Consider the following 27,027-nt stretch of genomic DNA (forward strand, 5'->3'; position numbering starts at 1 on the left):
GACCCTGGCTGGGGCTGGAGGCATCTTCTGCAGCTTGGCTGCCTCCACAGTTGCTTGTGAAGGCAAGTGGCCCTGTTGCCATGTGGAGCCCAACTCCGCTCCCTGGGTTGGGTCTGGTGGCAATTCCTTCTCTTCTGGCTCATTTTCTGCTCATTTAGTGAGAGCAACCTGCTCGCTGATGGGGCAATGAAGTGCCACGGGAGGCAAAGGAGGTGTGGGAGCACAGACATGGGGTGATGGGGGGAAGCACAGGTCCTACTCTTAGTAAAAGCTTGTGCTCCACATAGTTTCCTTTCAAAGGGTTGCAAAAGTCAAATTACTATAAGGGCTTTTCCCCTTTAAATGGAAAAGCATCTACTGCATGTGAAATAAATAAGCACATGCCCCAGGTTTAACTGACTTGTACGAAAACCGCTTGTTTGGGCTCCACTTCCTTGGTATTTCTCATTGCTTGCTAAGCAACGAGAATCTCAACATCACAACAGCCACGTATGAAAAGAACAAAGATAAAAGAAAAGAAAAAAAAAAAACAAAAACAAATAATCCAAATTCCTTCGTAACAGGAACACAAAAACAAGCTGGAATCAAATCAGCAGCAAAGACCCTCCCAGCTTTTCTTTTCTAATTGACCTATGTGGCAGCTAGCCTTACGTAGCGGCAGCTGCATCTAAGACCATATGAGAATAATTATTATTCCTTTACTGAAATCGTCTTGCATTTACAACGAATGTATTTTCCCATATCAGAAACTGCCTCTGAACTCTGATGCAGAAGAATTTAACCCCATCTGTTAAGCGTTAGCAGTAATTGCCAGCTATGCAGTTTATTACCCTCGGAAAACCTTACATAACAGGTCCTACACTTAAAAATAAATCTTTCTAAGTGAGTTTATGAGCTTATGGACTCATGCTGTCATAAACCTGCACGTATACCTGACGTTGAGTCTTTTGTAGCTTTAAAAGATAGGTATTGCCTAATTTATTGAAATATTACCTGGAGACCACAAATGAAGCCAAAAAAAAGGCAGCAGCAGTTAACAGAATAACAATTATAATAAAAAATCTTTCACCCTATGTTATTTATGGGGTCCTGAATGTTTTTCAACATTTATATTAAAATCTGAAGGGTCTATGATATTCCTTTAGTAATCCACACATATCCCAATGTGTAAAGGATGCACAAGTTTCCACTGGAGGACTGCTGCCTCTCACTGCATTATCCTAGTGGGCCAGTAACAACCTTCTAGGAACCTGTTTTCAGTGGCCAGTTTTAATTTAATGGCATCATAAATATAATGGCTCCAGTTATCTTAAAAGCCTGCTGCCCATGTTGACAGCAGCACTCAGCTGGGGCAGGCAGACAGGGAGCAACACTGCTGTGCCTCGCAGCCTCTGCAGGTCTTCAAGGGGTCTGTGGCAGGAGACGGCCCCCTGACCCTGCCATAACCACTGCCTGCATTTGCCCTGTGAGCATTAAAATGTATGAAAAACAATGGCCAAACCTACACATGTTTCAGAGAGGGCAGGGTTTGACCCCAAGTGTTCTGCAGCCCAAACAGTGCCCGTCTGCACTGGGCACGGTTGTGAACATCACACCAGTTCTGTTACTGGCCTGCATCATCTTCATTTTTCCCCACTGAGATGGAGGGCTGAGCACCTTTTATTCCTACAGGCACATGGCCTGCTATAGCTGCCCCTCTTCTGAAAAAACAAAAGAGAAGAGGGAGAATCTTCCTGGGGACATGGTGATGTGTTAGATGGGACTTACTGTCCACAAGAGACTCAGGTAGAACCAGTTCCTTAAAAAAATTATCAACAGTCCAGCAGAGACTACCCACCTTCCCATTACACCAAATGAGGAGCCTCTACACCTCTTTTTAAACCCTGGGACCTGTTCTCTCTCTTAATACACAGCCAAAGCAGTAATGGCTGTGTTTATTTTGCAGTCAATGAGATTTAACACTCCAGTAAATCCTTTAACAAAGCCCTTCCTACAGAAAGAGGTGCTGACAGTTCAGATGGAAGACCTGTCCCAAGGTATTTCCATTCGCTCTAATTAGCTTTGAGTTATTCCTTCTGTCCTCTGGAAAGCTACAGTGTACTTTTGGTATTAAATACTTTCATCCTGAAAGTTAATTGAAAATATGTAAGTTAGGAGAATGTTTTCACTCCTGTAAGTGAAAAAAAGAAGAGTATTTAAGAGTGACATCCTCAGGTTTTTCGTTTTATCACACTGAGTCCAAAGCTCCGATAACTCTGTGCGAGCGGGTACAAAGCAAAGCAGATGAGCTCTCCACTCACCTCCTCTGATTGATTTCTGCTTCATTGGTGGCATTCTTCCCCGGCCCCCAGCTGTGGCGACGGAAAGGTGACAGCGGCCGCATGGAGTTTCTCAGGACGGAGGAAGGAGTGGGCACATCAGTGATGCTGTCCAGTTCCTCGTCCTTCTCTCCCAAACCAGCGGGCTCACCCTCTCCTCCCTCTGGGGCTACCACGCTCGTGCAGCTCCCATCCAGGCTGCGCCTGTCCTTGGGCTGCATGAAGCTCACTGCAGGCGGGAAGGGAAGGGACGTGTCGCTGCCCAGGGACGAGTTCCTTTCCAAGGACATGGTGTCATCCGCGGAAGAACTGGAGCTGGTGACATCACAAGCAGACTGCTCCTCCTCAGGCTGCTGCGGAGGGAAACACAAATTAAAATGAAGGTGAAGCTAAGGGAGTACAGTTAACATTTCAAATAAGCATCGTTTTTAATAAATATAAAGAACATCTATATTTCACATGAGCCGAGAGATTTCTTAGTGGAGAGCATGAGGCGAAATCAGCAGTGACAAGAATGAGAGTTTTTGCTCTGGTTTCAAAAGAGGTTGAAACACATCCCATGAGACCCCAGCTGCCATAACCCTGGGCTCGGCTCCTCTGCGTGCCTTTATCTCTGTGTTATCGCTCCTCATGCTGCACAGAGAATCCTGCCCTTGCCGTTTCTGGCTGAACCTGTTATCAGTCAGGGGCAGAAAGCTGCCAAAGATTTACCAGGTGTTAATGACAGAGAGTGATTAAGGGGGAAACGGGTCATGGGGACTCCTGCTGACCAAGGCCAGCTTCTCCCAGGTGACCCAGGACAGGTTTGCAGTTTTCAGCCACGAGAACTCAAAGGCAACACACTGCTCTGCTGCACCGTGCAGTGCAAAAGGAACAATTATTCAGTAGCAGAAACCAGACAAAAGTAAAGGCTTAAATCCCCATCCCCTGCTACTTTCCATTAAGCAAAAAGTTAATGCCAGGGTTTGAAGAGTTTTTTTTCAAATCCAACTGTAATTGAAAAATACTGTTCCACAGCATCAGCCCACAGCATTATAGGTCTTGGTTCATACTGCAATTTTTGGTTTAGTTTGTTCCAAAAGCCGTCAGTGGAACCCAAACTGGTTCTCTTTGGCAAAAGGCCACGTGCTGACAATACAGCCTAGAAAGAGCCTATGATTATTCTGTGTTCCCCGTGGCTAGGATAAAAAACACAAGCATGTATCTGACATCACCTTCAGTCCGAAATGGTGTCTGCCCCGAGGGACTGATGTGGGAAGTTTCAATTTATTCTCCTGCAGAGCCCTGCGTTGTATCATTTAAAATAATAATAGGCAGAACGATCTGTCGGATCATATATAATAGGCTATTCACCAAAGCCACAGCAGCTAATTGTCCTCAAATAGCACGCTCGGTGGTTCTCAGCAGAAGCTGAGCATTCAAGGAGCTGCAGTCTGTCAGCTCGCCTTTGGCAGAGGACAGCAGAACACAAATCCTGTTCTCGGAAGGGCGATGGACACCGCAACCCACGCGGGAGAGGATGAGCAGCATCCTCGCCTCCCATTCCCGTTGAGCCCAGCAGTGTGAAGGGCTCCAGACACCCTGAGCTTTTATGGGTGTATGTTATAAGGCAAAAGCTTCCCGTTAAATCAAATAAAAAGACACCCAAGTGTTGCTCAAGTATTCCAATCAAGCATTTCACAGTGTAACGGGAAGCCCCGTTTCAGTTTTGGCTACCTTTTTATTCTTCTTCCAGTTTAACAGGTAGACTTCCTAAGGTGGTTTCAATAAATGCTGCCACACTATTTCCCCTCTCTCATTCATCAAAAAGGAAAAGAAAAAGACAACATGCACAGCACAATAGCCGCTTTTAACACCCAATATTAAACAGCACAGTAAAAATATACCCAAAGGCATTCCTTTCGTGGCAAGGAATGTCAAATATTAACCACAAATTTATGCAAATTGTAGTAATATTTTACCGTAACTTTAAGGTATTGGATTTGACACGTATTTAAATAGAAGGTAGAGGTTAAAGCCAGGGAGAACTGAAATTCATGCCCTGTAAAGTTTTTGATTATGTTTGGCATTATTCAAGATAATCTGATATTTGTGTGAGTCAGGATGAGAGCTTACTGAATTGCTTAAATCCAGACAAATTAAGTAGTCATTATGTGGATAACACTCCTTCAGAGGAAGCAGTCTGCTTTGCTTTCCTGAGACGCAGGAAAATAGTGTTAGACATCAGGACAGCACAGCTGGAGGAGAGATGACCACACGCCAGCTGTGCAGTGGAAGGATGGGACAGTTCAGGAGCATTAAGTTTGGATCCTAATCTAGTGACAATAGCGCAGAACACCAAATCATACAGGGGAGCATTAGCTCCAGAGTTAAAAAAAGGAGTTTTTATTTCCCCGACAAGAAATACTGCTCCAGTTTAAAAGGCAGAACAAAAAATGCTTCTCTAGGGGGGGAGATTTAGGGTTTCTATTGTAAATTGCAGTTCAGAGAGAGATTTGAAAATGTGCAATATATTTAGTCCACTTCAAGTCTTACCCAGAGCATCCGACGGACCAGAGAACACAATAAACAGTTTCCTTGAACTTGTGGCCCATGTGTATTGCTGTAAACATTGTTCTTCCTTCACTTAAATGATCTGTGGGGTTTTTTGTTTGTTTCTTTTTCTTTGTTTTTGTTTTGTTTTAAACAAATGAAAATAGTTAATACGAAGGACCAGGACTCTGCAAAATGCCAAGGGTGGCTGACACATCTAAGAAACATCTATATCATAGCCACCCCTGCAAAAAATTAGTGAGCTGGCCAAGTGCCAGTAAATATACGTTGCTGTTTAATCCTATTTGAGTAAGAAAATACCCTGTTTGCAGAATGGAAACGGCTCTCTAATTTGTTCTTTTCCTACAGGAATAACAAAATGTTAAAAGAAATATTAATTTTCTTCAGGTTAGGCTTGCTGCATTGCACCTCAATGAATTCAACCTGTAATTATGACCACAATACTCGTGTCCTTGCAGACATGCGAATGGGCACTATCTCTTCTTTCAGAAAACAGTACTTGGTGAGAACTAGTAATAAATAAATAAATAAATAAACAGGAAAAAGTAAAAAGAGAGATTTTGAGAAAGACAATAAATTCTTCCTGAATAGGGATAAGAGAAATCACTAAGATGGTAGGGGGGGGGGAAGGATAACTTCCTCAACTAAATCCATTAATCTGCAAGAGGTCTTGATAAGAGAAATTGAAATGTGCTTTCAATTATTTTCTTGATGACAACAAGCAAAAAGCTGAGAGATGAACTTACTCTGTCCCCTGATCTTCCATGTGACAAAGACATTAATGGTGTTGTGGTATATAAAGGAGAATAAAAAAAAGACCTTGGCATCCTGAACTTTATTTGGCATACCATTACATTAAGGGAGACAACTTTTTCAGTTGGCTTGATACATAACCTAGCAGAATCATCTTTCATTCAGATCTGCTGTTGGCTCCAGGATGCCCAAAGTTAACCTCTGTAGTGACATCCTATAAATTATTTATCACTGTGTTTATGATTTGGAGTGGAATAGCTTTCCCCCGCTGAAAGCGCCTCTGTCCAAATTTTAATTTCTGAGGATTTGGTTTTTGTTTCTGAGAGACAAACAGTAACTCCAAGAAAATAAATACGGAAGATTTATGGATTTGTGTATTTCCTTGATCAAACCAAAACAAAGGCAGAACCTAAACATTAAGTTGCAACCCTTTTCTTTGACAATGAGCTACAGGTCCCTGACTTCTCAAGGGCCTTGCATCTGAATCATTTCCCAAGGGGCACATTTAGAAACTTCCTAGTAACATTGAATTTCAGTGGCAGGTTAAAAGTTAAGATGAGCAAAGCGTATGGGCTACGCCCCAGGACGTTGCCAGATGATTGTGAGAAATGACCTTATGCAGCATTAATCATCCAAGAAGGGTGTTGCAAAGTCTGCCCAGACGGCTGGGTAGAGACAGAGAAGGAAGAGGAGGATGACGAGGACATGGGAATGAAGCACTGACGCAGAAAAAAAATAAATAAAAGAAATTATTCTGCTGGAGCCTTAAACCTCACGTTGGAAGTGGTTTCTGGATTTCAGTGACAGCCTCTCAAGTCTGAAAAAACGAGCCAGGTTTTAATGCTAAAGGTATCTGAACCCGGGAGCTGATGTTATGCAGCTCAGCATGCATCATTCAGAGCGAAAAAAGGAGACAGCAAGTAGGAGGCTATGAAAGCCCCCACCTAACATCAGAGACACTCTAAGGCACCTGCAGATTTCACGACTTCACAGACCTCAGTTCTTCACAGCCCTGGAACAGAACCAGGGCTTAAAGTCCATGAACTTCACGTTATTTTTATGGAAGCATCCCAAAGAGCCTGGCTACACAGTAGTTTATTCCTCCTCAATTTTTTTTAATGTATTAAACAGCTAAGAGAGAAGGAGCAGCTTGTAAAACAACAACAAAACTCTAATAGATGAAAGTTCAACTCTTGCTCCATACAAAGGGGAAACAAGAACAGGACCAGCAATACCACTAGCAGTCATGATACTGAAAGGCTTGAGATCCGCTTTTTGTTCATAAACAGATTCTCTCTTCCCAATTAAATATGAAAATTGTAGTACTTATTAGGGTTATAACGAATTGACTACAACTGACAAATGTATCTTATAGTACTTTGCAGAAGAAAGATTAAATCCAGCACTTATTTTAACGGTTATCAAAAATATTTGTAACTTCCATTTCCACCAGATGTGCTCAATAGCCTAGATAAAGGGCTAGGCTGAATTAAGGACCAAGCTCTGTACTTTAAACGAGTGTCCCTGGTCCTTATATAAATAACGGTAACTGTAGAAAAGAAGGGACACAGGGAATTGAGTTAGCCAGCAAAGCAGAGACAGAAAAAAAAAAATAAAAAAAAATAAAAAGTGAGTAGGGTTGTGATTAGCTTTGAATGACTTCCTAAACCAAACTTTTAAACCTTTTGAACTTTACCACTTCTAGACAAAGCCTGCAATCCACCAAATGATGAGAACAATGCAAGGGCTGCCAAATTAAGAAAAGGTTTCCCTTTCTGCAAAGAAAATTTCCTCACACTGCCTTTTCTTCATTGGCAATTGAAGATCCACCTCCCCAGTACCTCCTCTTTTGCCCCGTGGCACTCCCACTACGTAGCACTACCTATTCGTTTTAACTTTTAATTTTTGCTTTGCGTATTTGGAGAGGTGAACTTTCCACATAAAAGAAAGGGAAAAAGCTAAAACTCTATACGTTATAAAAAGTACTGTGTTCTCACAGCACTATTCTCCCACGCATCCCCATACAACCATTAAATCAGACTCGAATGACAAAGTCTGCTGTTGTAATTCATTCTCCACAAGCGAATTGAAGACAGTCTTCTGCTCTGCCAAACAGCCTTATATTCTCAGAATCCAGGGTCCCCCAGCTCTTTGAGAGTAAGATGGGAAAGGGTGAGGCTGGTGAGCTCTATGCCCTACCACATGCATTAAGGATGACTTTACTGTTCATTCATAGCACATGAGATCACTTAGCCCAGGCTGTGGTGTTTCCCGTCCTGCTGGAAAATACTCAACATCATCTGATTTGATTTATCCACACAGAATTTTTTTTCATTATATATATTTCTCTGCAAGCAAAGCGTGAAACCTACTCTGAAAATTTAGTTTTTCAGAGCAGGAACAGTGACTGCTCAAACAGGTAAGTCTGATTTAGTTAAAGCTATACAGAACCCAAGCAGAAGTTTCCACGGAGCTGAAACCAATGTGGTGGATGCTCTAAGGAAGTTCATGTCCTCCTTCATTCTGCAGCATTTCCTGGGTGCATTAAACTATCCACTACAAGCAAGGTTTCTAAAAAGTAAAACCCAATTGCCCTCCAAATATGTTTGGGCTGCTCTTTTGTAGATGGCAGAAGACCAACAGGCAATGTTGAAGTGAGGTATCCTCTGCTCAGGAGGCTGATCCGTACCTCTGGTTTCGCCCACTCCTCCCTCCTCTTCTCATCCATGAGCAACACAAAGGGCACAGAGATGACTAAGGTTAGTAATGACTTCTGTTGTTGATTTTAAGCAAACTTGAAAACATTTTCCTTCTGCTTGCACGCAAAAAGGCATTAAAGGTATGTTACCCTGGCAACAAAACTATTCCCTGGAATTGGCCTTAAGTATTTAGAATGAGTGTTTCCTTCCTATTAAGGGAGTCACATTGAATTTACAGAAGAACACTGGTTCTTCTGCGAATTACTGTATATGATTCTGAAGGTGTCAGTGCAGAGGTCAAGTCTGCTGGAGAAAAGCTCTTTGTTACATTAATTAAAGATGGCTTTCATACAGTCTGTGCAGTCATTAATGAAGAAAATCCACTTTTTCAACCGTTTCCCTAACGTCTGATTTACTTTTGGATAGTCACAATTGCTTTCATCTTTTCAACATAAGGGGGCTGCACAGTTTTTGGAATTGAGCTGCAAGTAAATACATCCCTCATGTTGTTGCAGCTGAAGAGGGGAGCAGATCCTTCCCATCCATTCCGTTCCAGGATAATCACTTCCAGGTTTCTAAGTCACCAGCGAAACCAAGACAATTAAGAGCTTACAGTATGGCTTTACAGAATCAGGTCTCAGAACGTTTTGAACCATATCCCAATCAGACTTTCCTACCTTTCCAAAGACAAGGTCTTCCATCCCATCACCAGGCAAGGGGAAGAGGTCAGACTCGCTCCCGGATTCTCTTTTAAGGACACCCTGTGATGAGGCACAGACGCTGCTCAGCCCATCCTCCAAGAAGTTCTCACATTCTAGGGAAGCAAAGCAGAAAGAGTTACAGTCGGATGTGTTCTGCAGCATCAAAATATCCAACCTGCATACACTCAGTAAATTCAAAGATTTAAAACAGAAAGCAGCTTTATAAATTGAGTTTGCTTCCTAAAAATCAGATGGTAAATTTATAAAGAATTTATAAATTTTTAAAAGCTTGGTATGCTTCATCAAAGTACGACACGCAAACAGCAATTCTACATTACATAGCCACCTGTGCTTTTAGTTTCAGGTGCCGATAAATATGCTATATATCAGGTACCCCCACACTGAGCATAACAGGATTATTTCCTTCCTATTGATTGCAGCAATTGCAAAATTAGATTCATATTCAGTAAATGTATAAATATAAGTCAACAATATTAACTTTCTTCCTCAATTAAAAACAATTAATTCCCTCTAACTTTTAATGCCAAGGTACTTTTAAAATGCACATCAATCCAGTTACTTGGTTACCTCTACACTTCTCACTGAAAAAGCAATTGTATGACTTCTATGACAAGTTTTACTTTAAGGCCTAAAAATCAAGCACTATTTAAAATTTCACAAGCTTTCATAGCTCCCAACATTTAAATCTAAGCATATTGAATCCCTTCCTTCTGTATAAAATGCTTCCAGCTGTTTGTAGCAGGGTGATTAGCAGCACAGAAATAACCACAGCCATCAAGAAAGGCCGTTCTTTCCAAAAGCTTTAACAGACATGTGTCTGCATCAATAACGTCTGTATATCATTTCATTTTTTTTAGCCTTCAGGGAAAGGTATTAATGACAATTTTGGCAATAACTATGCATTCTTTTCACCCAGCTAAAATTACTTGCTGATTATTGGTGTATTTTAAAAAGAAAGGTGTTATTTTTCAACCTGCTGTAACTAAACAAGATAACTCCAAAACATGTTTAGCTCCCTGGAGAGGAACAAGGGCAATAAAATTTTGGTTGGCTCTTAAATTACAGTCGATAAACTCCATCCTTGGCTATGGCAGGCTTACACATCAACACAGGGTTGGGTAGGGTAGCTCAAAGCCACGTTTTTTCCTTCCCTACCCTTACCTGGCCTGAATCCAGAACTGTGCCTGACAGCAGCTATAAAACACCCCAGCCGATGGGAGCGAGTACATGGTCGGAGGAATAATGTTAAGCTAGCCCTGGTCTCTCGCAGAAGCTCCAGCTCACTTTAACTGTGATTAAAATTCATCCCTAGATAAACAGCGGATTTCAGCTTAGGGGAAACAGGCTCAGTGTTTGTAAGCTCAGTGTTTGCCTGCGGGACTGGACATGGCTTCTCCATGGGACAGCACCGCATGAGCCTCCTGGTCCCCGTGGGACCACCCGATGCTGCTGGGAGGTGACTTTTTGGACCCAGGGTAGTCGGAGGGATGGAGGCAGCGTGGAGGTGCTGCCTCCAAGGGCACAGGGACGGTGAAGTCGGCTGGAAACCCCATCACCCCAGCGAGGAGTTTCCACGTCGGGGAGAACTGGAAAAGCACTTGTTGGAGGAGGCGTGAATGTTCCCCCGTCCTTTACCCCGCTCAGTAAACCTGGAAAATCTGAACTGCTTTTCCATAATCGAGGGGAGAGAAGAAGGAGGGGGAAAAAAAAAAAAAAGAAAAAAAAGGGAAAAGCAAAGAAGAGACAGAGCGGCTGTAAGGGAGCGGGCCAGGATGCGGCTGGCCGGCCAGCTGGCAGCCGGCAGAGCTTGTCCAAGCCCAGACTGAAAAACAAAGGGGCTCGAGCCACGTTCCAGTGGAAAATGAGCGGGGATGGTCCAGCTGCGCCAACGAACCGAGACCTCACCCAACAGATAAATAACAAGTGGCAGCGAGAGGCTCTGCGGGAGCCACAGAGGGACAGCACGGGGTGGAAGAGGGCAGAGGACAGGAGACAGCAGGGAGAGGACGAGGAGGAGCAGAGAGAGAGGGGGAACCCTCCACACCTCACTTCGTCTGTGCTGAGACACTGATCTCCAAGCCTTGACTCTTCCCTCACCTTTCAGAGGATATTTTTGGTTGTTTGGGGGGGGATCTGTTTCTTTATTTTTATTTTCTCAGCTTGTTGGGTTTGTTCTGTTTGTTTTGAACCATGTACACATTGCACAATGCTGAGCTCCATCCCTCAGTCGCTCCCACCCGTGACCTGCCAAGCCCCAGTGACAGCACTGTCATAACACTGGCACCCAAGGAACGGCTCCATCACACGTGCACCACCTGCTTGCTGCACACACATCACTTACAGAGCAACCATGCTCATCTGCTTCTCTCTGTGGAGATTCACACCAAAATAAAATGATGGTAACACACCTCTGCACGTGATACAGAAGAAAAAAAGTTGCACGGTAAATAGCCCTAGGAAGAAACTTTCCAAACAATTCTTTTCCAAAGCCTCATGTCCTCCAAGATGGGGCGAGTCCCCTAATTGCATGCTGATAGATAGCTACGTAGCTACCACACTCTTCAAGGCTTTTAGCTTCAAAAGTAGGAGCAGAAAATGTGAAGCTACAGTTCCTGAAGTTACTTTGCAAGATTTGAAGACTCTATCCTTACAAGCAATTTCTGCAGGTTAAAAAGACCTAATTCCTTATCAAGTTGTGTCCTTTTACATTAGCCACATTAGGAGAGCTGTTGGTTTTATCACATGCTGTCAGGTTTTTCCTTCCCCTCTCTGCTTTCACAGCACGAGAGCTCACTCAGGGCACAGCACTACAGTGGGACACGTGAGCATAACTCCATTATTTCTAGAATGCCAGGACTTGCAGAGCTGAGATTTCCCTGCTGCTGCAGGCAAGAGAGCACATTTCCTCAGCATGTTAAAAACCCGCCTCACTGTGTTACAGACATGTATTACTGTAATTATTAATTAATATTTATGTATCACTATCTGATTATATAATAAATATTACATTTCTGCAGTATAATATTGTATTAGATAATTAATAAGTATATAACTAATATTGATCCATGTGAATGGATGATTACAGTTTCCACAAGTCAAATGAGCTCATGTAACTTTGCAGCCAAATGGAGCGTGATAAGCTTAAAGCTTTAAAATACCGTATCTAGATGCAAGGGATGCAGGGAAGCAATTAGTAAAGAAGCAGCATGATGATATCGCAGGTTCTGTTGTAAAACACTTGTGAAACAGCTATTCACTGATAGTGGCTACTAGAACCTATACTTCACAGGAAGTTTTTGCTTCTCTTTTTTTTGTTAAGAAAACAGAAGTGTTTATTTCACTTTGAAGAGAGCTAGAACTTCTACCTAGAATAAACCCCTCAGATTAGTCACCTACAACATCACTTCTTAGCCTATATTCTGAAAAGATTGGATTTGAATCACTTCAACAGTGATTATATCCTTATTTTTCTATCTCCTCAGATAAACTGAAGGTGATCCAGGTGAGATCCCTGCTTGTAATGACAACAAAGCAAGAAGTGCCTACTCCATGAAAAGTCCAAGCAAAGTCTCCATACAGAGCCCAGATGAATTACTGTATTTGTTTTGAACATGCATAATTCAATGAAAGGAAATGCTTTTTTTTTTTTCTTATCTTGGACACGAACCCCTCTTTGAAACTTGCCAGACAAGATTTTCTGTCCCTGTGGAAGAGACAGAGAGCACCCGCCAGCACGCAGGGCTGGTGGGTAGGGTGTGGGAACGATGGCTCTGAACAGCCTTTCTGTTTCCTGAAGCCTGGAAATCATGGGAACTTTTAGGAAAGAAAAAAAAAAAAAAAAAAGGAAAAAAAAAAGAAACAAAACAAAACAAAAATTGAGCCACTGATTTGGATCTAGAGAAGGATTAAGAGAATTCATATTTGACTTTTTTTTCCCCTTTTATTGTATTACCATTTTGTCTAGAAAACAAAATAGTTTTCTCTATCACACCTTTCTTTCAAGCTTGTTAAAAGACTGAAACACTGAAATCCTTCAAGTGCACAATTACTTCAGAGGGTGACACACCACCCAGCTCACTACAAGTCAAGTGCTGCAGCCATGTGCTAACAATGACTCACGACAGATTCATTACACATTTTCTTTAGTTTACGTATTTTTCCCCGCTGAAGCTAGGATGACAAAAAAAAAAAAAAAAAGGCAGAAAAGGTGAGGAAAGCAAGCAAGGAGAGCCACAGGGCTGCTCTCCTGCCTGTGTGCTGGCCAAGTACACACAGCTTACCTGGAGACTCCCGTGTCCGCTTGCGCTCCAGCAGCGAAGAGTCGGGACATGGCTCCAGCGAGCACCAGCTTTCACGGTTTATCTGAAAAAAACAGAAACAGCAGATCAAAGAAAGGCCACTTTTGCTATCCTCTGTTAGCCTCTTCTGCGACTTAATTCTGCATTGACCAGCAGGTATATGGTTATGGCGTAATTTTGTCCCAGTAATAAAAACTTCAAAAGTAACTTTTTTTTTTTTTTTTCTCATCACTAAACAAACCATTACAATATGCCAGAAGCTGTATTTCTCCGTGGAAAGTATGACTTAAAGTGGCTCCTGCTCAAGGCAGGAGTTCAGAGGGAGGATGAGCCAGCGTTTAAGCTACTAGTGGAGGACTTGAGAAACCTGGCTTCAATTCTCACTTCCATTTGCAGTGGGACTGCAGGCAAGATACTCCTCTGCCTTCTGCCTCAGTTCACTATCTAGGGGACAGCAATTTCTTGCCACCCATACTGCTGCAAAGTTAATAACCTTAAAGATAGCAAGGAGGTCTGATAGTGTAGAAATGAGGGCTATGGAAGTGTCCATGTCATGGTAAGAACCCGACGTGCTTTGGGTATTTGACTTCACTGCAATGAGGACGGTGTCAGAAAACCCCGTTTTAACACTAAGCCCGGTCACATGGTTTATTTCAACATCAGCCTTATCATCGCACCCTGTCCCTCACCCTCTCTGTGACTTCCAGTCTTTCAGCAGGGATGACTGATCTGCTCTCGGCCTTCTTCCCCCTTCTGCCTGTGCCTTACTCATCCTCACTTGGGTTTTGTCCAATGTGTCAACTCCGAAGTTTGTTGGATTATCCACAACCCTTCACTTCCTACCGCTTTTATCTGCAACTGGTAGAGTCAGTAGACCCCATTGCCCTCTCTCCTTGCCATTCTGCCCTTCCTGAACACAAATCTCACCCGGACCACCTCACCCAACCCCAAGGTTGTTTCCCCTCCCGCCTGGCTGCTCTTTGCTTGCCTCCACACACACACGATCCCACACATTCTAGCTAAAAGAAAGCCACTGAAATGGATGACCTTGTCTTACTTTACATAACAAATGTTTCTCCTCCCCTCTCTCTGCCTTTCCTTTCCCCCATCTCTGTCAGAGAGAGAATTTTTACTACGTATTTTTTGCCTCTAGCCTGTTTCCAAATTTCCTCAGAGATCCTGCTCGGTTCTCGCAGGCCCTCGCCAGATTCTTATCCCTTTGATCTTCTCCTTTCTCAAAAATCCGTGACTCCCCTAGCCTTGACAGGACTCACTGCTCTAAGGACCCCCATCCTTCCCCTTCAGCATTTCTCCACAGTGCGCCGCTTGCTGTGGTGGCCTGGCTGCAGCCCCTGGCCTGTGTCAGGGGGGCTCCTATCAGCCCCGGCGCCCTCCCGCTCACCACACCACAAAGTCAGCACTCCCCTGAGACCCGTCAGCTAAAAAGTCAGCTGCACATTTTTCTTCCGTAGGTTTTGTCCTCCTCCATACTTGTGTGATGACAGAACGGGGTTGGAAGGGCCTTTGACAGGTCAGCTAGTCCCCTTGTGCTGCTCCAAGTCAGGCTTGGCTAACCCTGAGAGGTCTGAACGTGATGTGCCCCAAAAATTCTCCAGCAGCGAGGGTGCTGTGACCTCCCTGGCCAGCAGCTCCTGCTGGGGGAGGCAGGGAAGGAACAGAGCAGGTCTCAAAGGGAAAAAATGAGTCTCTCAGGAAAGCAAAAGACCTCATGCGGTACCGGAGTGAGGTCTCGAGGTGACCTCAGTGCACGGCCCTGGATGTCTCTCCCCACTTCCAGCCATTTTACAGACTGGTTTTCTTGGATGTGCACACACTGGTGGACACTTGCCACTAGCTGCTGCTTGCCTCTGCTCACTGAATCCTCATCTATATTCATCTAAGATCTTGTATGACCCTCCTGCATATTCAAGATCCCATCCTTCCCTGCACCCCTACTTAAACATACACATTTACACACGTGTATGCCACCTTCTCTCTTTTCTGCTGCCCCACACTGTATGCACACAAATACAGGCTTCAGTACAGCACCTCCATTAGCAGACGGTTACGTGTACATTAAATAAGGGGTGGAGAGGAAAAGAGGGGAGGTAGAGAAGTACTCTGAAGTTTGATAAAGGTTTTTGTAAGCAGATACTCAAAAGAACAGTTCCTTATTTTCCAAAGTGACACGAAGGTGTTTAGCTTTAACTGCTGCATGGAGAGTGGGTCACGCTTCTCCTTCTTTCAGTGCAAGAACCAGCCTGCTAGCAAGGCTGAGCAGCGCCTAACCTCAGCAACTGAACTTCACTACAGAGTTTATACATGCTTTTTACTCTTGGAAGAGCTGTAAAGTCAATAAATATCACATTATCACCATAAAGTCAATGAGAATCAGATTGATATTCTTTTCTCTTGAGCCAAAGCAGAATCTAGTTTGGAGCACATTATCTTACATTTAATTAAAGGCAAATCTAGAGGTTGAGTCTGAACACACATAGGAGGATAAATGCAAATTCGCTCAAGTCCACGCAAATGAAGGAATGACCCATCTCCTAAATAAAATCAAATTCTGCCTCCTTCGGACTGGCTTGCACCTAACTCTATCCTGAACACATTGAGCCTGATCTTCCTTATTCTTAAACCAATGTAGCTCCATGAAATCTATGGAAACTACTCCTGGATTATCCGGATATCCACTATTGGAAAATGATAACTAAGCACCCTGTTCAATAATCAGCAGAAAACAAGCAACGAATGAGAAGATTCAAGACTGTTTACAGCCCAGCAGTTGGTGACAGAATAAATTAAATTAGGCTGAATTAACAGTATATTTTTCCTTTAATAGAACCAGTTGACTCATTCACTGAAAATGCATTATAGACACTGGCATTTTTTCAAAAAAGATTTGAATATTTTTCCCATTACCCAGCCAGCTCTATCCTCTGCCCTGTGACTTTGCCAAGTATTGAAAAAGTCTGCCTTTTTCTACAAAAAACAGTAAAAAGAAAGTAACACTGAAGTTTAAGGTGCTGTTTCAGACGTACCTGATTATGTACAAAATAAAGTATTAAGAATTAAATATTTATCTCAGTAGCCCTAATTCAGGAATAATAATAATCGCCACCAAAACACAAACAAAGGAAACCACTACTATACACAAGCATTCCCTATGCCAAAAGGAGACCAGACAGGATTTGAGGGAGGTTTAGTGCAAGATCTCAGGAAACTGGGTGGTCTAGAGATACTGAAAACACAAACCCCACCATCCACTGCTGAATACTGCTTGTATTCACTCGTGACTAGTGACTGGAGGTACAGGCATCACGGGTTGTAGAGAAAATTCTATAAAAGCGTCAGAACACCAGGGCTGGGGAATACACCAGTGTGAAGTAAGAAGCAATGAGGTTGTTTTGGGATTTCACAGATGCACAGACAACATACATAACAAAACTATCCCTTCCGTTTTCCCTTAGCCTATGTTCCACTACGAGAAGCCTGACAACGGGACTGCAGGCTGACGGCCGCAGAAGACAATAAAAAAAAAATCATTTTCCTCCTTGCCCACACTGATTATAGTCCATCGCCTCTGGGCATCCCACATCGCTGCGGCGGGCGCAGAGAGGATGCGGCGGTGTTCAGATGGCAGAAGGGAACACGAAACAGTCCCTGGGAACAGAGCTTCAATATGCAGCTTTTGAAAAAATGCCAGGAGAAAACTGGCTATTTTTCCATGCCGAAGCCTGAATGTGTTTATCTGCAGCGCAGACACTGAATGAATCATGGAAGCACATCCCCAGGCACCAAAAAGTGAATCCCAAAAGATTTTCTGTTTGCCTGTGAAATGCTTGCAGACTAAATGTCCAAAGAGGGCTTCAGGACACCAGCTGGAGCTGCAGGCAGCAGACGGCTTGGTTGTTCGTTCTGGGCACGCATGCCTGTATTTCCTGAATCGCAGAGCCACTCTTCCTGCAGACATCTAATTTGAAACTTGCAGTGCCTGAGTACAGAAGCCTCTTTGCATAAGAAAAGGACAGCGCTAGACAATCTGCGAGACAAACGGGGCTGCGATGTTCTCCATCATGTGGGAGCAATTAGTGACCACCAGCCCATATTCCCTCAGCTGGAGCAGAGACCTTCCTCTGTAGCATCTCCCCCAGGCTCTTCCTTCCCTTCCCCCTGCACACCCATCTGTCCCGGGGAGTTATCCTACCCCTTCCAGTCCTCTGCAGCGCCTGCCCACACAAACCAGGATCCGTTCCTCCTTCTCAGAAGACATTTCCAAGTTGCCTCTTTCTAATTTTGCTCAACTGGCTTTGGGGGCCAGCTGCTGTCTCCTACCAGGGATTGCCCCCATATAAGAGCATCCCTTCTGAGGAAGGTGCTGATTTCCCAAACAGCTACCTGCCAGCAGCACCAGCAGCTGCCAGGCCCTTCTATAACTCAAAAAATGTAGGACGGGAGATAACCACGGAAAAGTCCTCCCTCTGGTTTTATTTGAACTCTTCTGATAGCACTTCGCTTCCATTGCACAATAACAGGAACACATTGACCTCTCAGGAAATCTTCCCCTGGTTTAAAAGTTTGCACTTGACAGCCTCGCTGGTAGCAATATAAATCAACGTGAAGCATCTCAGAGCAGAAGAAACCACATGACTTTAACTTTCATTTCCTAGCAAATCTCCAGAGATTCATCTTACTTCCATATTGTTTTAACTTTGCCCTAATTGTACAAGTTTCCATTTCTTTTTTTTTTTTCCCCCAGCTCCCATACTAAGGTCTATCTCGTAGCTAAAACCAGACACCACTGCACAAAGGAAAATATTCAGTATAGCAATTTTAGCTTGCTTGGTGTATCATTAAGTACTTATGCACCATACTGAGCTGTAACTGACACTAGGAAAAATTTGAAAGACCCTCAGAAGGACAAAAATAGCAGAAAACAAGGTTCTTTAATTGCAATTATAACTAATTTGTTTCATAATCTGAAATTTTACAATTATTTTCAAAAAAACTAATGTGAATCTTAACTCTTCTTTAGGAACTACCTGCTCCTAAAAAATTCCCATAGGATACTGTTTTCACTGAAGAAATTTGTAGACATTACTGGAATTCAACATTTATTCTGACAAACTTTTAACTTTACAGTTCCATTAATGATGGAATCATCTGGTTGTTGCCTTTAATACCTGAACTAGAAATTAAAGTTAATTTCATCTCCTTCACGAAAAACACCTTTCAAGAACCTCCAAACTTCTTTGAAAAGGAGCGTGAGGGCTGGGGCACCTAGGCAAGGATTTCCACCATCCTCCTTTAGCAGCCACTAATGGAAACAAACTCCATCTATACAAAACACAAAAGCAATGCTTTGAAAGCCACCTTAACAGATAATATTGAGACACATCACTTTACTTACAAATTCCAGATTTTTTGGAAGGTTTTCTTTCTTTTCTTTTATTTATTTATTTATTTGTAAACTCCCCCTGTATTTTCTTGCCTTAAGCTTTTGGGGAAGGTTTTATAATGTGGATGAGGAAAGCAGAGACCATTCTCCAGTATGTCAAAAGGGACAACGTGACAACACTTGCAATCCTGCTGTGATTTCTATAGAGATTTACCATCCAACACTGTGAATACGGTGCATCAAACCTTCTACCCCTTCAGAAAACCAGCACTGGTGACCCCCCATCAGGACAACAATTTGTCAAGGAGCTCCAAAGTGACCTTACTTACTGCAACAAATGTGCAGTGCTGTAGAGAACTGTGCTAAAGGAAGAGGCTCCTCCAACCACAGGACATTTTAAATGGCTGAATAAATTAGCACATTGTGGTGTAAGAGTAATGCTGAATTCCTAGAGTGCACTTTTCTCCCTGGCACCGTCCCAAACGGGGAAGTGAGCGTCTGCCCCAGGAAGGTTTTCCAGCCTTTGGCGCTGGGGGATCTTCCCACAGCAGCAGAATGAGTCCTGTTAATAACAAGCTTTAATTAAGCTTTGAAAATAACAGCAATGGCTTTGCATAAAGCAAAACAAAACAAAACCCACAAACACAACTCTTGACTAAAATGGGAGCAAAATTCACATGAACGTGTATCTGCCCAGGATGAAAACACATCCATTTCATCCCAGTTATCTTCCCTATTCTGATTGCACACAAGGCACAAACAGATAAACCCAAGGTTCTCCACATAATCGTAAATATACATCTCTCCTGCTGGCTCTTCAGTAACGAAACCACTGTGGATAGATTCTGTTTTCAAGATTAAAGTTCAGATTTATTTTAGGGCTGCAAAGTTTGATGAGATGCTGCATAGCCACCATCCAAGGACAGCACTTCCCTCAGCTCCAGATCTCAAATAAGGAAAGAACGTATCAAATAATCAAAAACATAAACTGTTGAGGAAAAAAATAAAAATGCTTTTCAAGTATGACAACAAACAATGGAAGAAACCTTAGCCTCAGGTAATTTGGGGATGTTCTCTACATACTATGAGCTCGGGATGCTGCTAACTGTACTTTGCCTTATGTGCTCATGCAGATCTTTAGTTGCCAGAGAAGCCCTGTAAGAAGGGAGCAGAAAAATGGATGGAAAATGTCACCCACCTTAATTTCAAAATATCTTGATTATTTTTTAGAACACTGGGTTGATTTTAATTTCACCAATAATGTTATGTGCCCTAACTGCAAGCTGAATGAGATCTGCTAGTCTGAAGAGCAGCTAAATCAAACCTTGTTTTCCCCAGTTAGGAAAAAAACTTTACACCTTCTACCTCCCAATTACAGTTTAAATATTCATCTACAAAGCTGAAATGTTGATACAGTCAATTAACAACTAAAAAAAATATTTCCAGTTGTAGTTGCTTGGCCTCCCTTTTTCAAAACAAGCCCACTTCTTATCTTCTAACCGAGAAGAACAAACTGATCATCGAAATTTGAACATGTCTCTAACTGTGCATGTATTTGCAAGGTGCCAGCTCCTGAGGTATCTGTGTTCTGTCCCTTGACAGTTATATTTGCAGTAGCAGGCACAACATTAAAAAATGAGACAGGACTGCCAACTCACACACGGGCACATTGCGACTTCCCATTTTGGGTCTTGGTACAGTGTAGTGCAGCCTGCTTTACCCTGCACAGTGCTGCTTAGAGCTCAATGAATCATTCAGACAGACAGATATCCCACTTGACCCACACCTTCTCCTTCCTCTGCTACGAGCTCAGCAGGGAAGATGATGTGAAATTTCTACGCCATGTCTGCATCAAACAGGGTTTCCTGTACAGGGGCAAAAGCCACTGTGGTTGGTAACCAAGCACATCACATTTACCCTGATGCAGCAGCAAAAAGAGCTACTGCACAGATGAAGTCCTACCTCCAACAATGAGCTAAGGATGCAGCTTTACCCACTGACTTTTGCTTTTGTATGCGGGGAGGAGGAGGAAACCATGTTAAAGTAAAAAATAACTGTGTGCATCAGCCCCCAGAATTGCTGAGGTTTTTTACGTAACTTCACAAACCACTTCTTCAGGCACAATCTAAACATGGAAAATTTTAGCCCCAGCACAGCGATACCTCAGAAGACATGTGCATCACAAAGTAATCAGTAGGAACCAAAAGTCTTCTGCAACTTTATCTGAGAACAGTTGCAATCAATGCAAATAAAATACCATCTATAAACACATGGCAGCCGAAATGACAGATGATCTTCTTTGTTCACAACTTGTTCCAGTTGCTTTCTCCACCAGCTGTTTTTCTTTCCTATATCATGATTACTGAGTTCCCCATCTTAAAATGAAGCAAAGAACGTATTCACCTATGACCCAAAGAAAAGACACCTTGTACAAGTCAGTCACTGGCCAAACTGAAAGCTGCTGGGTGCTTAGCAGGTTTCTTGTTGCAACTTCATTCAGACCAAATATTATTCCTGGGTCCTATTTGGTTCTGTTGTATGGATGTTTATTTGCTATTCAATATTTAACGCCTAAGAAACCCTCTTACATACTAAAATATAGTGACCTGCAAAAGGTACAGTTTTATTTCAATATTTTAATTAAAAACATAACCAACCAGCCAACAAACAAAAAAAAAATCCCAACAAAAAAAATCCAGCTCGCTTGTTAAGGGTCTGATCCAGCTCCCATTAACGTCAAGAGATGATCTGCCACTGACGCAGTCTAGTGCTGGCTTAGATCCCTGGATCATCAAAATTTAATTTAATCTACTGGCTATGTTATAGAAACCAGCTAAAGCATCAGGACTGACTGAATATCAAGACTAAGCTGCTTATAACACAGCTGTCACTAGCACCCTCCTATTTTAAACATTTGCACTCTTTACAGCCCATGTTGGGAGCAGCACTGCGTGCACACATGCACACATATATGGACACTGAGTCACTTGAAGGAACAGACAGCATAACCCACAGTTTTGAAACTCAATTAGGAAAATACTAGTGGGAACTAACGAGAGCCATACTTTGTTATAAAATCTAAGCTTTGCTGAACAAAAACTAATTTAGGGAACTGATGACATCAGAAATACTGAAGTCAGATAATTACAGCGAGTTACATTTCAACCCAGGCATCCAGATATTCTTTATGAATTAAAAAAAAAAAAAAAAAAAAAAAAAAGGTTTTGCTTTTTACATTAGCAACCAAGGTTGTCAGAGGTACCAGTTCTTTTCCCAAGTACCATTAAACGGACATTTCACACAAGCAGTGTGTGTACAGTATGTCTGTGTTTTTTGAATGACTCATGGGGTCACCTGGAGATTGAAACCCATGGGATTCAATCTGCAACTAATATCATTTAGATAAAAGTCCAAAAAATACTCAACGAGATCAAGTTCATACAGAAAACAGGTTATGGTTATTTTTGCTTGGTGTCACACAAAAAAGGACACATTCAATGAAAGAAAAAAAATAAATAAGCAAAAACCAAAAGCAAAACCTAAACCTAAATGAACACTTTCATTCCTAAACACTGCAAGTTAACCTAACAAGTGTTTGGTTAATTTTAGTGCATATGAAGTAGAACCAGAATCATCTGAAAATAAAAATATTTGCCATCTTCGAGGTTTTTGTCTCAACCTTGACACAAAGCCATGAAGCGAAAACCATAAAAAAGGAAGTCCCACAATCATGCAGAAACCCACCGCCTCTGCTAAGAAAAGAAAACAGAGAGAGAAAGAGAGGGGGAAAGGAAATGCTCATCCAGGAGTTAAGATATCTCAGGCTGTCTGTGTTTTGCAGTGCCTCTGGCTGCTTTCCGATTTCCATCCACTTTGCCAGGAAACTGCTGAAGCTCCACAAAGCTGTTAGGGAGACAGGACATTCCCAGACTGCCACTGTGCCATTTGGTGGAGCACATGCTAATTTTAGATTAGAGGAACGCTGGGGCAATTAGCCAAGGTCTTGGTCTGACCAATCTTCAGTCAAATTTCCCACCCAAACAGTAAGATCAACAGCTACACCCTTCAAATATAAACAAAAGCCAGAGGCAAAGGAGGATCTGCCACGCTTTTTTTTTTGGCAGAATACATTGAGGGGGTGACATGACAGGACATTTCAACCCCAAAAGCGACCACTGGAAATGAAAAGCCTTGACTGAAAGGCACAGAAAAACACCTATGATGCATGAAGTTTACAAATCGTGATGCGAGTGCTTAGGGGCAGCAGACAGGGGGACAGGGAAGATGGCCAGAGAGTGCTCTCCAGAAGCGTGCTTGCATGCCGCAGTGGATCATTTGCTTACGAGATAATACCGAGGCACTTCATGCCAAGCGTCACCACAAACCCGTCCGCATCCCGAAGGGTGCGAGCCCTTCCACCTGATCCCCCTCCCCACAGCGCCCAGCTCGGGGCTCCGCGGGCCGCGCTCGAGGAGGGAACAAGTTACCAGACATAAACAAGCACCATACCTTTAGCAACACCACATCTACAGTCCTGTCCACCTTGGAAATGTCGCACAGGCTGTACCGCCTCTTGTGGCGTTCGTACATTTTGTCCACACGGCCGCGAGCAGAGGCGAAGCAGAGCCCACCATGAACTCCAGAGTGACCGCGGTGCTGCGCGCTCCCGACCGCTCGCACGCGTGCTCGGAGGAGTCCCCGCGTCTCCTTGCCCTCCGAAGCACGCCTGCCTGTCCGAGCCTCTTAACAGGAAAACGAAAATCCCAGAGCTGCGACCGGCTGATAAAGTCTTCTTGGAACAGATTTGCTTATGCAGGCGACGCAGGAACTTATAGCAAACAAAAGGTACTTCGAGAGAGCTTTCTACGTATATGATTGCTATTATTTTTTTGTAGCTGCTAAGAATGGTATCAGCCTTCCTGTTATATTAATAATGAAAAGTTTTCCAGGCAACTTGGATATCCAAAAAGCACCAGAATGAAAATCCTGACAGAGCAAAGAACAAAAGCCAGACGGGTGCAACAGGGACGCTCCGAGAGGGGAAAAAAGAAGGTAGGCTCAGCCACGACGTGTCTGATTCAGAAGAAAAAAAAAAAAAAAAAAAAGAAGAAGAAAAAAAAAAGGCGATCACCGTATCCAAAGTAAATACTGTCACCAACGTGATCTCTCTTTCAGTGCACAAGGACGTGAAAGAAAGAATAAAAAAGGTACTTTCCTCTTTTTGAGCCAGTCTACCGTTCACCAGACAGAAGGGCTCGGTTTTGCGTTAAGTTTAAATTTCTAATGACAGCACAGGGCAAAAGGAAAGAAAATAATGAAATAAAGCCACTCCCCTCCTGGTTTGAGCTGGACGTCACTACTTGCCTTTTTAGTACTGCACCAGTGTTCTCCCAGCTTTGAAAATTTCTTTGCAGTTTTGGGAACATGATTCATCTCTTCAGAGAGAGAGGAAAAAAAAAAAAAAAAGGAGGGAGGTGGGGAAGAAAAAGCAGCAGTTTTCCTTCAGCAGCTTCTTCCACCGCCAGCTTCAGGCTCTCGGTGTGTTTGCTTGGTCCAAAGAGACTAAGAAGCAAAGGTACGTGTTTTCGGGGTGGCGAGGAGAGGGAGAATGACTGCTCTTCCCTCTCCCCTGGGGCCAGGTGAATGACAGACAGACAACTTCAGGCTCGGCACTTCCCCAAAACAGGAATGGAAACTTATGATTCAATCAGTGCACACACACACACCAAAAAAAAAAAGGAAATCAGACATTTACATTTTTGTTTCTAAATGTTTGCAGCACTAAGACAAGCACTAGATTTCAGTACCTCGCTCTCAGAAAAAATACAATTTTCTCTCATTTATTCTAATCTGAAAGGCCGAACTTTTTTTTTTTCTTTAAAACAAAAAACCCCACAGTTTTCTCAGTCTTTCTAATGCCGAGCAAGGCAGTGAGTCTCTCCCCATCTCTCAATAGCTCATTCACATCATCTGGGCCCTGCGTGCACGCTGCCACATGGTTTCCTGTTTTCAAACTGCCCCCTCGCAGCCCCCTCCACTTTCCACCCCACCCTGACCTCTCCAGGGAGAAAATCTTTCCATACTTCCCTGGCTTTAGACATTCTCTCATTCACCGATTCAGAAGAGAATGGGGGCAGTTAAAAAAAAATAAAAAAAATAAAAAGAAAAGAGGAAAGAGAAAAAGAGAAAAGAAAAGGGGAAGAGGGGGGTGCTCTGTGGTTGGATTTGAGTGCAGGAGTTTGCACTGAGCAAACGCTGCTTGTTTGGGGCAGAAAGCTGGAAATGCAGGAATTGTTAAACCTGTGCCACAAAGCAGGTGACAAAGACATCGGAAACGGCGTTATCAAGCCACCATTTAATTGCAGATCTCAAAAAGCCACCCTAATCAACGCCTGGGGAGCACCTTTTGCGCTCATGAAGCTTCCTTGGGGGCTGCGGAGTGTTTTCATCCAGCCCCTCAGGGAACGGCCCCAGGCCGCGCAAGGCACTCTGCAACCACCGCCTCAAACTCTGGCAGAGGTGCCACAGGCCCGCATCCTCCCGACAGATAAAAATGAGGTTTTGGCATGGCAATGCAAGGAAATTTTTCCCAAGGAGGCCTAAACCTAGAAATCCCATCGCACTGGAGCTCCTCTCTTTCGGTCGCCACCCAGTCACCCGACCATGTCACCAGCAGCCAGCCCGTGTGTAACTCGGGAGCTGGCACACGGACGCACCTCTGGTAGAGGGCTGAGGAGCAAGAGTTCACAGAAATGGTCAGCACCGTTTTGAGCTACGCTGGTTCTGACACCGCCAATCTGTACAATCAGATTATACAAAAACATCATCACCCTCCAGATCTAGCAGGCTCAGGAAGCAAGCTGAGAAGGGAGTTCGCTTCCTCAGCCAGCTCGGCGCGGTGGCGAGGTGACCGGCCACCACCCGCTGGGCACCGCGCTGTGAGGAGGTCCTCAGGGGCTGGAGAAGGCTGGGGGCTCCCAGCAGGTCACCTCCTCCCCATGAAGGGCTCTTACCTAGTCAACGCGAGGCATCCCGCCCCAATTTCGTGAGGCTCCAGGCTCTCCCTCACAACCCAAAGCTTCATCTCTACCACACTGAACTGGGAGGATCTCCTCGCTAAGCCTCTCCTACAGCAACAACCCCCAGCTCGAGCGCTCCGCCGCTGACTCTGTTCTCCTCAGGAAGGAGCAGAGCTTCTGCTTTCAGTATTAGGACACACGAAATGTGGTAGTGCTTTGGGGACTTTCTGGAGCCACCAGTTTTCTCCACAAGTAATGAATCCCAGCAATCATGTGCCCGTCAAGATGAGGAATCAGAAGTGGCTGTGACAGCATTCCAGCCCCTCGAACGCTACCATAAAAGGCAGGGATTTCCTCAAATCTAAATTTACAAGACAGGAGCCTATAAACAAAGCGTGTGAATTTAGGTCAGGTAGAGGAATGTGCAGCAGTCGCTGTGCCTTAATGATGCTCTAATGTTTCATTATGTAGCAACTTTTTTATTTTTATTTTTTAAACCAGCACAGCTGTTTAAATTTGTTTCCAGATCACTCCAACGATGGCTGCTTGGATATACAGCCCCTTCTCATCCACTGGCCAAGATTCATCTGAATGACAACCGCACAGCTCTGTCAGATAAGGCACTTCACCTTTCAACCTTGGGACAACCAGAAGGAAACGTCCAGCTCATGGGGCTCAAGAGATGCCTGCCTTGAAGAGGAGATTGCCATTGAGCATCACTGCTGACTGCCACAGGGCATCTTCCACGGGGATGCTGAGAGAAGCCAGGCCTGTAGCAGCATCACCACTCAGTCCGTGGCGGCTGCACGCACACTTACCCTTCCTAAAGGTAAGGAGAAATGAGAAATGTCTCTAGCCAAAGGAGGTGGGGGAGACGCACTAGGAGAGCTGCTTCACAGCAGGAAGTTAAAAAGAGGAGGACAGTTTTCCTGAGCTCTGCAGGAGCACTTTTGTGTGGCCCAAAGCCACAGGAAACCCAGCGCAGGCTGTCATGGGGCAGAAGGGAGCAGCAACTGGAGGTGCACGGTGCAGGCGGGTGGCGAGCGCTGGCCGGGGGAGCTGCCGGGCAGGGCGACTCCCAGGACGTGGTGCGCGCCCATGCCCGGCCTGTGACTCAGGGTGACCTGCCTCCCTCCCTAATTACCGTGTTTTGATCCGGTGAAGATTAAGAGGCTAGTGCCAGCTGATCTGTTTGGACTCCTCTACACCTTCAGCCACAGAGAGAAACGATCAACAAAAACCCAAATACACCAGTAAAATAAAT

The 27,027-nt window shown here is 43.8% G+C and overlaps 1 protein-coding gene across 10 annotated transcripts in view; it reads right to left on the minus strand.

Annotated features, from left to right (window-relative positions):
• The window catches only part of AKAP13 (A-kinase anchoring protein 13), a 217,491-nt gene that overhangs the window by 52,770 nt on the left and 137,694 nt on the right, over window positions 1-27,027 (minus strand). For 8 of the 10 annotated variants that reach the window (XM_082768870.1, XM_082768868.1, XM_082768871.1 and 5 more), the window contains 3 exons: window positions 13,326-13,407; window positions 9,001-9,137; window positions 2,301-2,671 (listed from right to left, as the gene is read on the minus strand). In XM_082768870.1, coding sequence (XP_082624996.1) covers window positions 2,301-2,671; window positions 9,001-9,137; window positions 13,326-13,407 — 590 coding nt within the window. The remainder of the gene's footprint in view (window positions 1-2,300; window positions 2,672-9,000; window positions 9,138-13,325; window positions 13,408-27,027) is intronic. The other 2 variants (XM_082768863.1, XM_082768865.1) reach the window with 1 other exon arrangement.

The sequence above is a fragment of the Aythya marila genome (genome assembly GCF_965140915.1).
Source record: "Aythya marila genome assembly, chromosome: 11".
Taxonomy (NCBI): Eukaryota; Metazoa; Chordata; class Aves; order Anseriformes; family Anatidae; genus Aythya; species Aythya marila.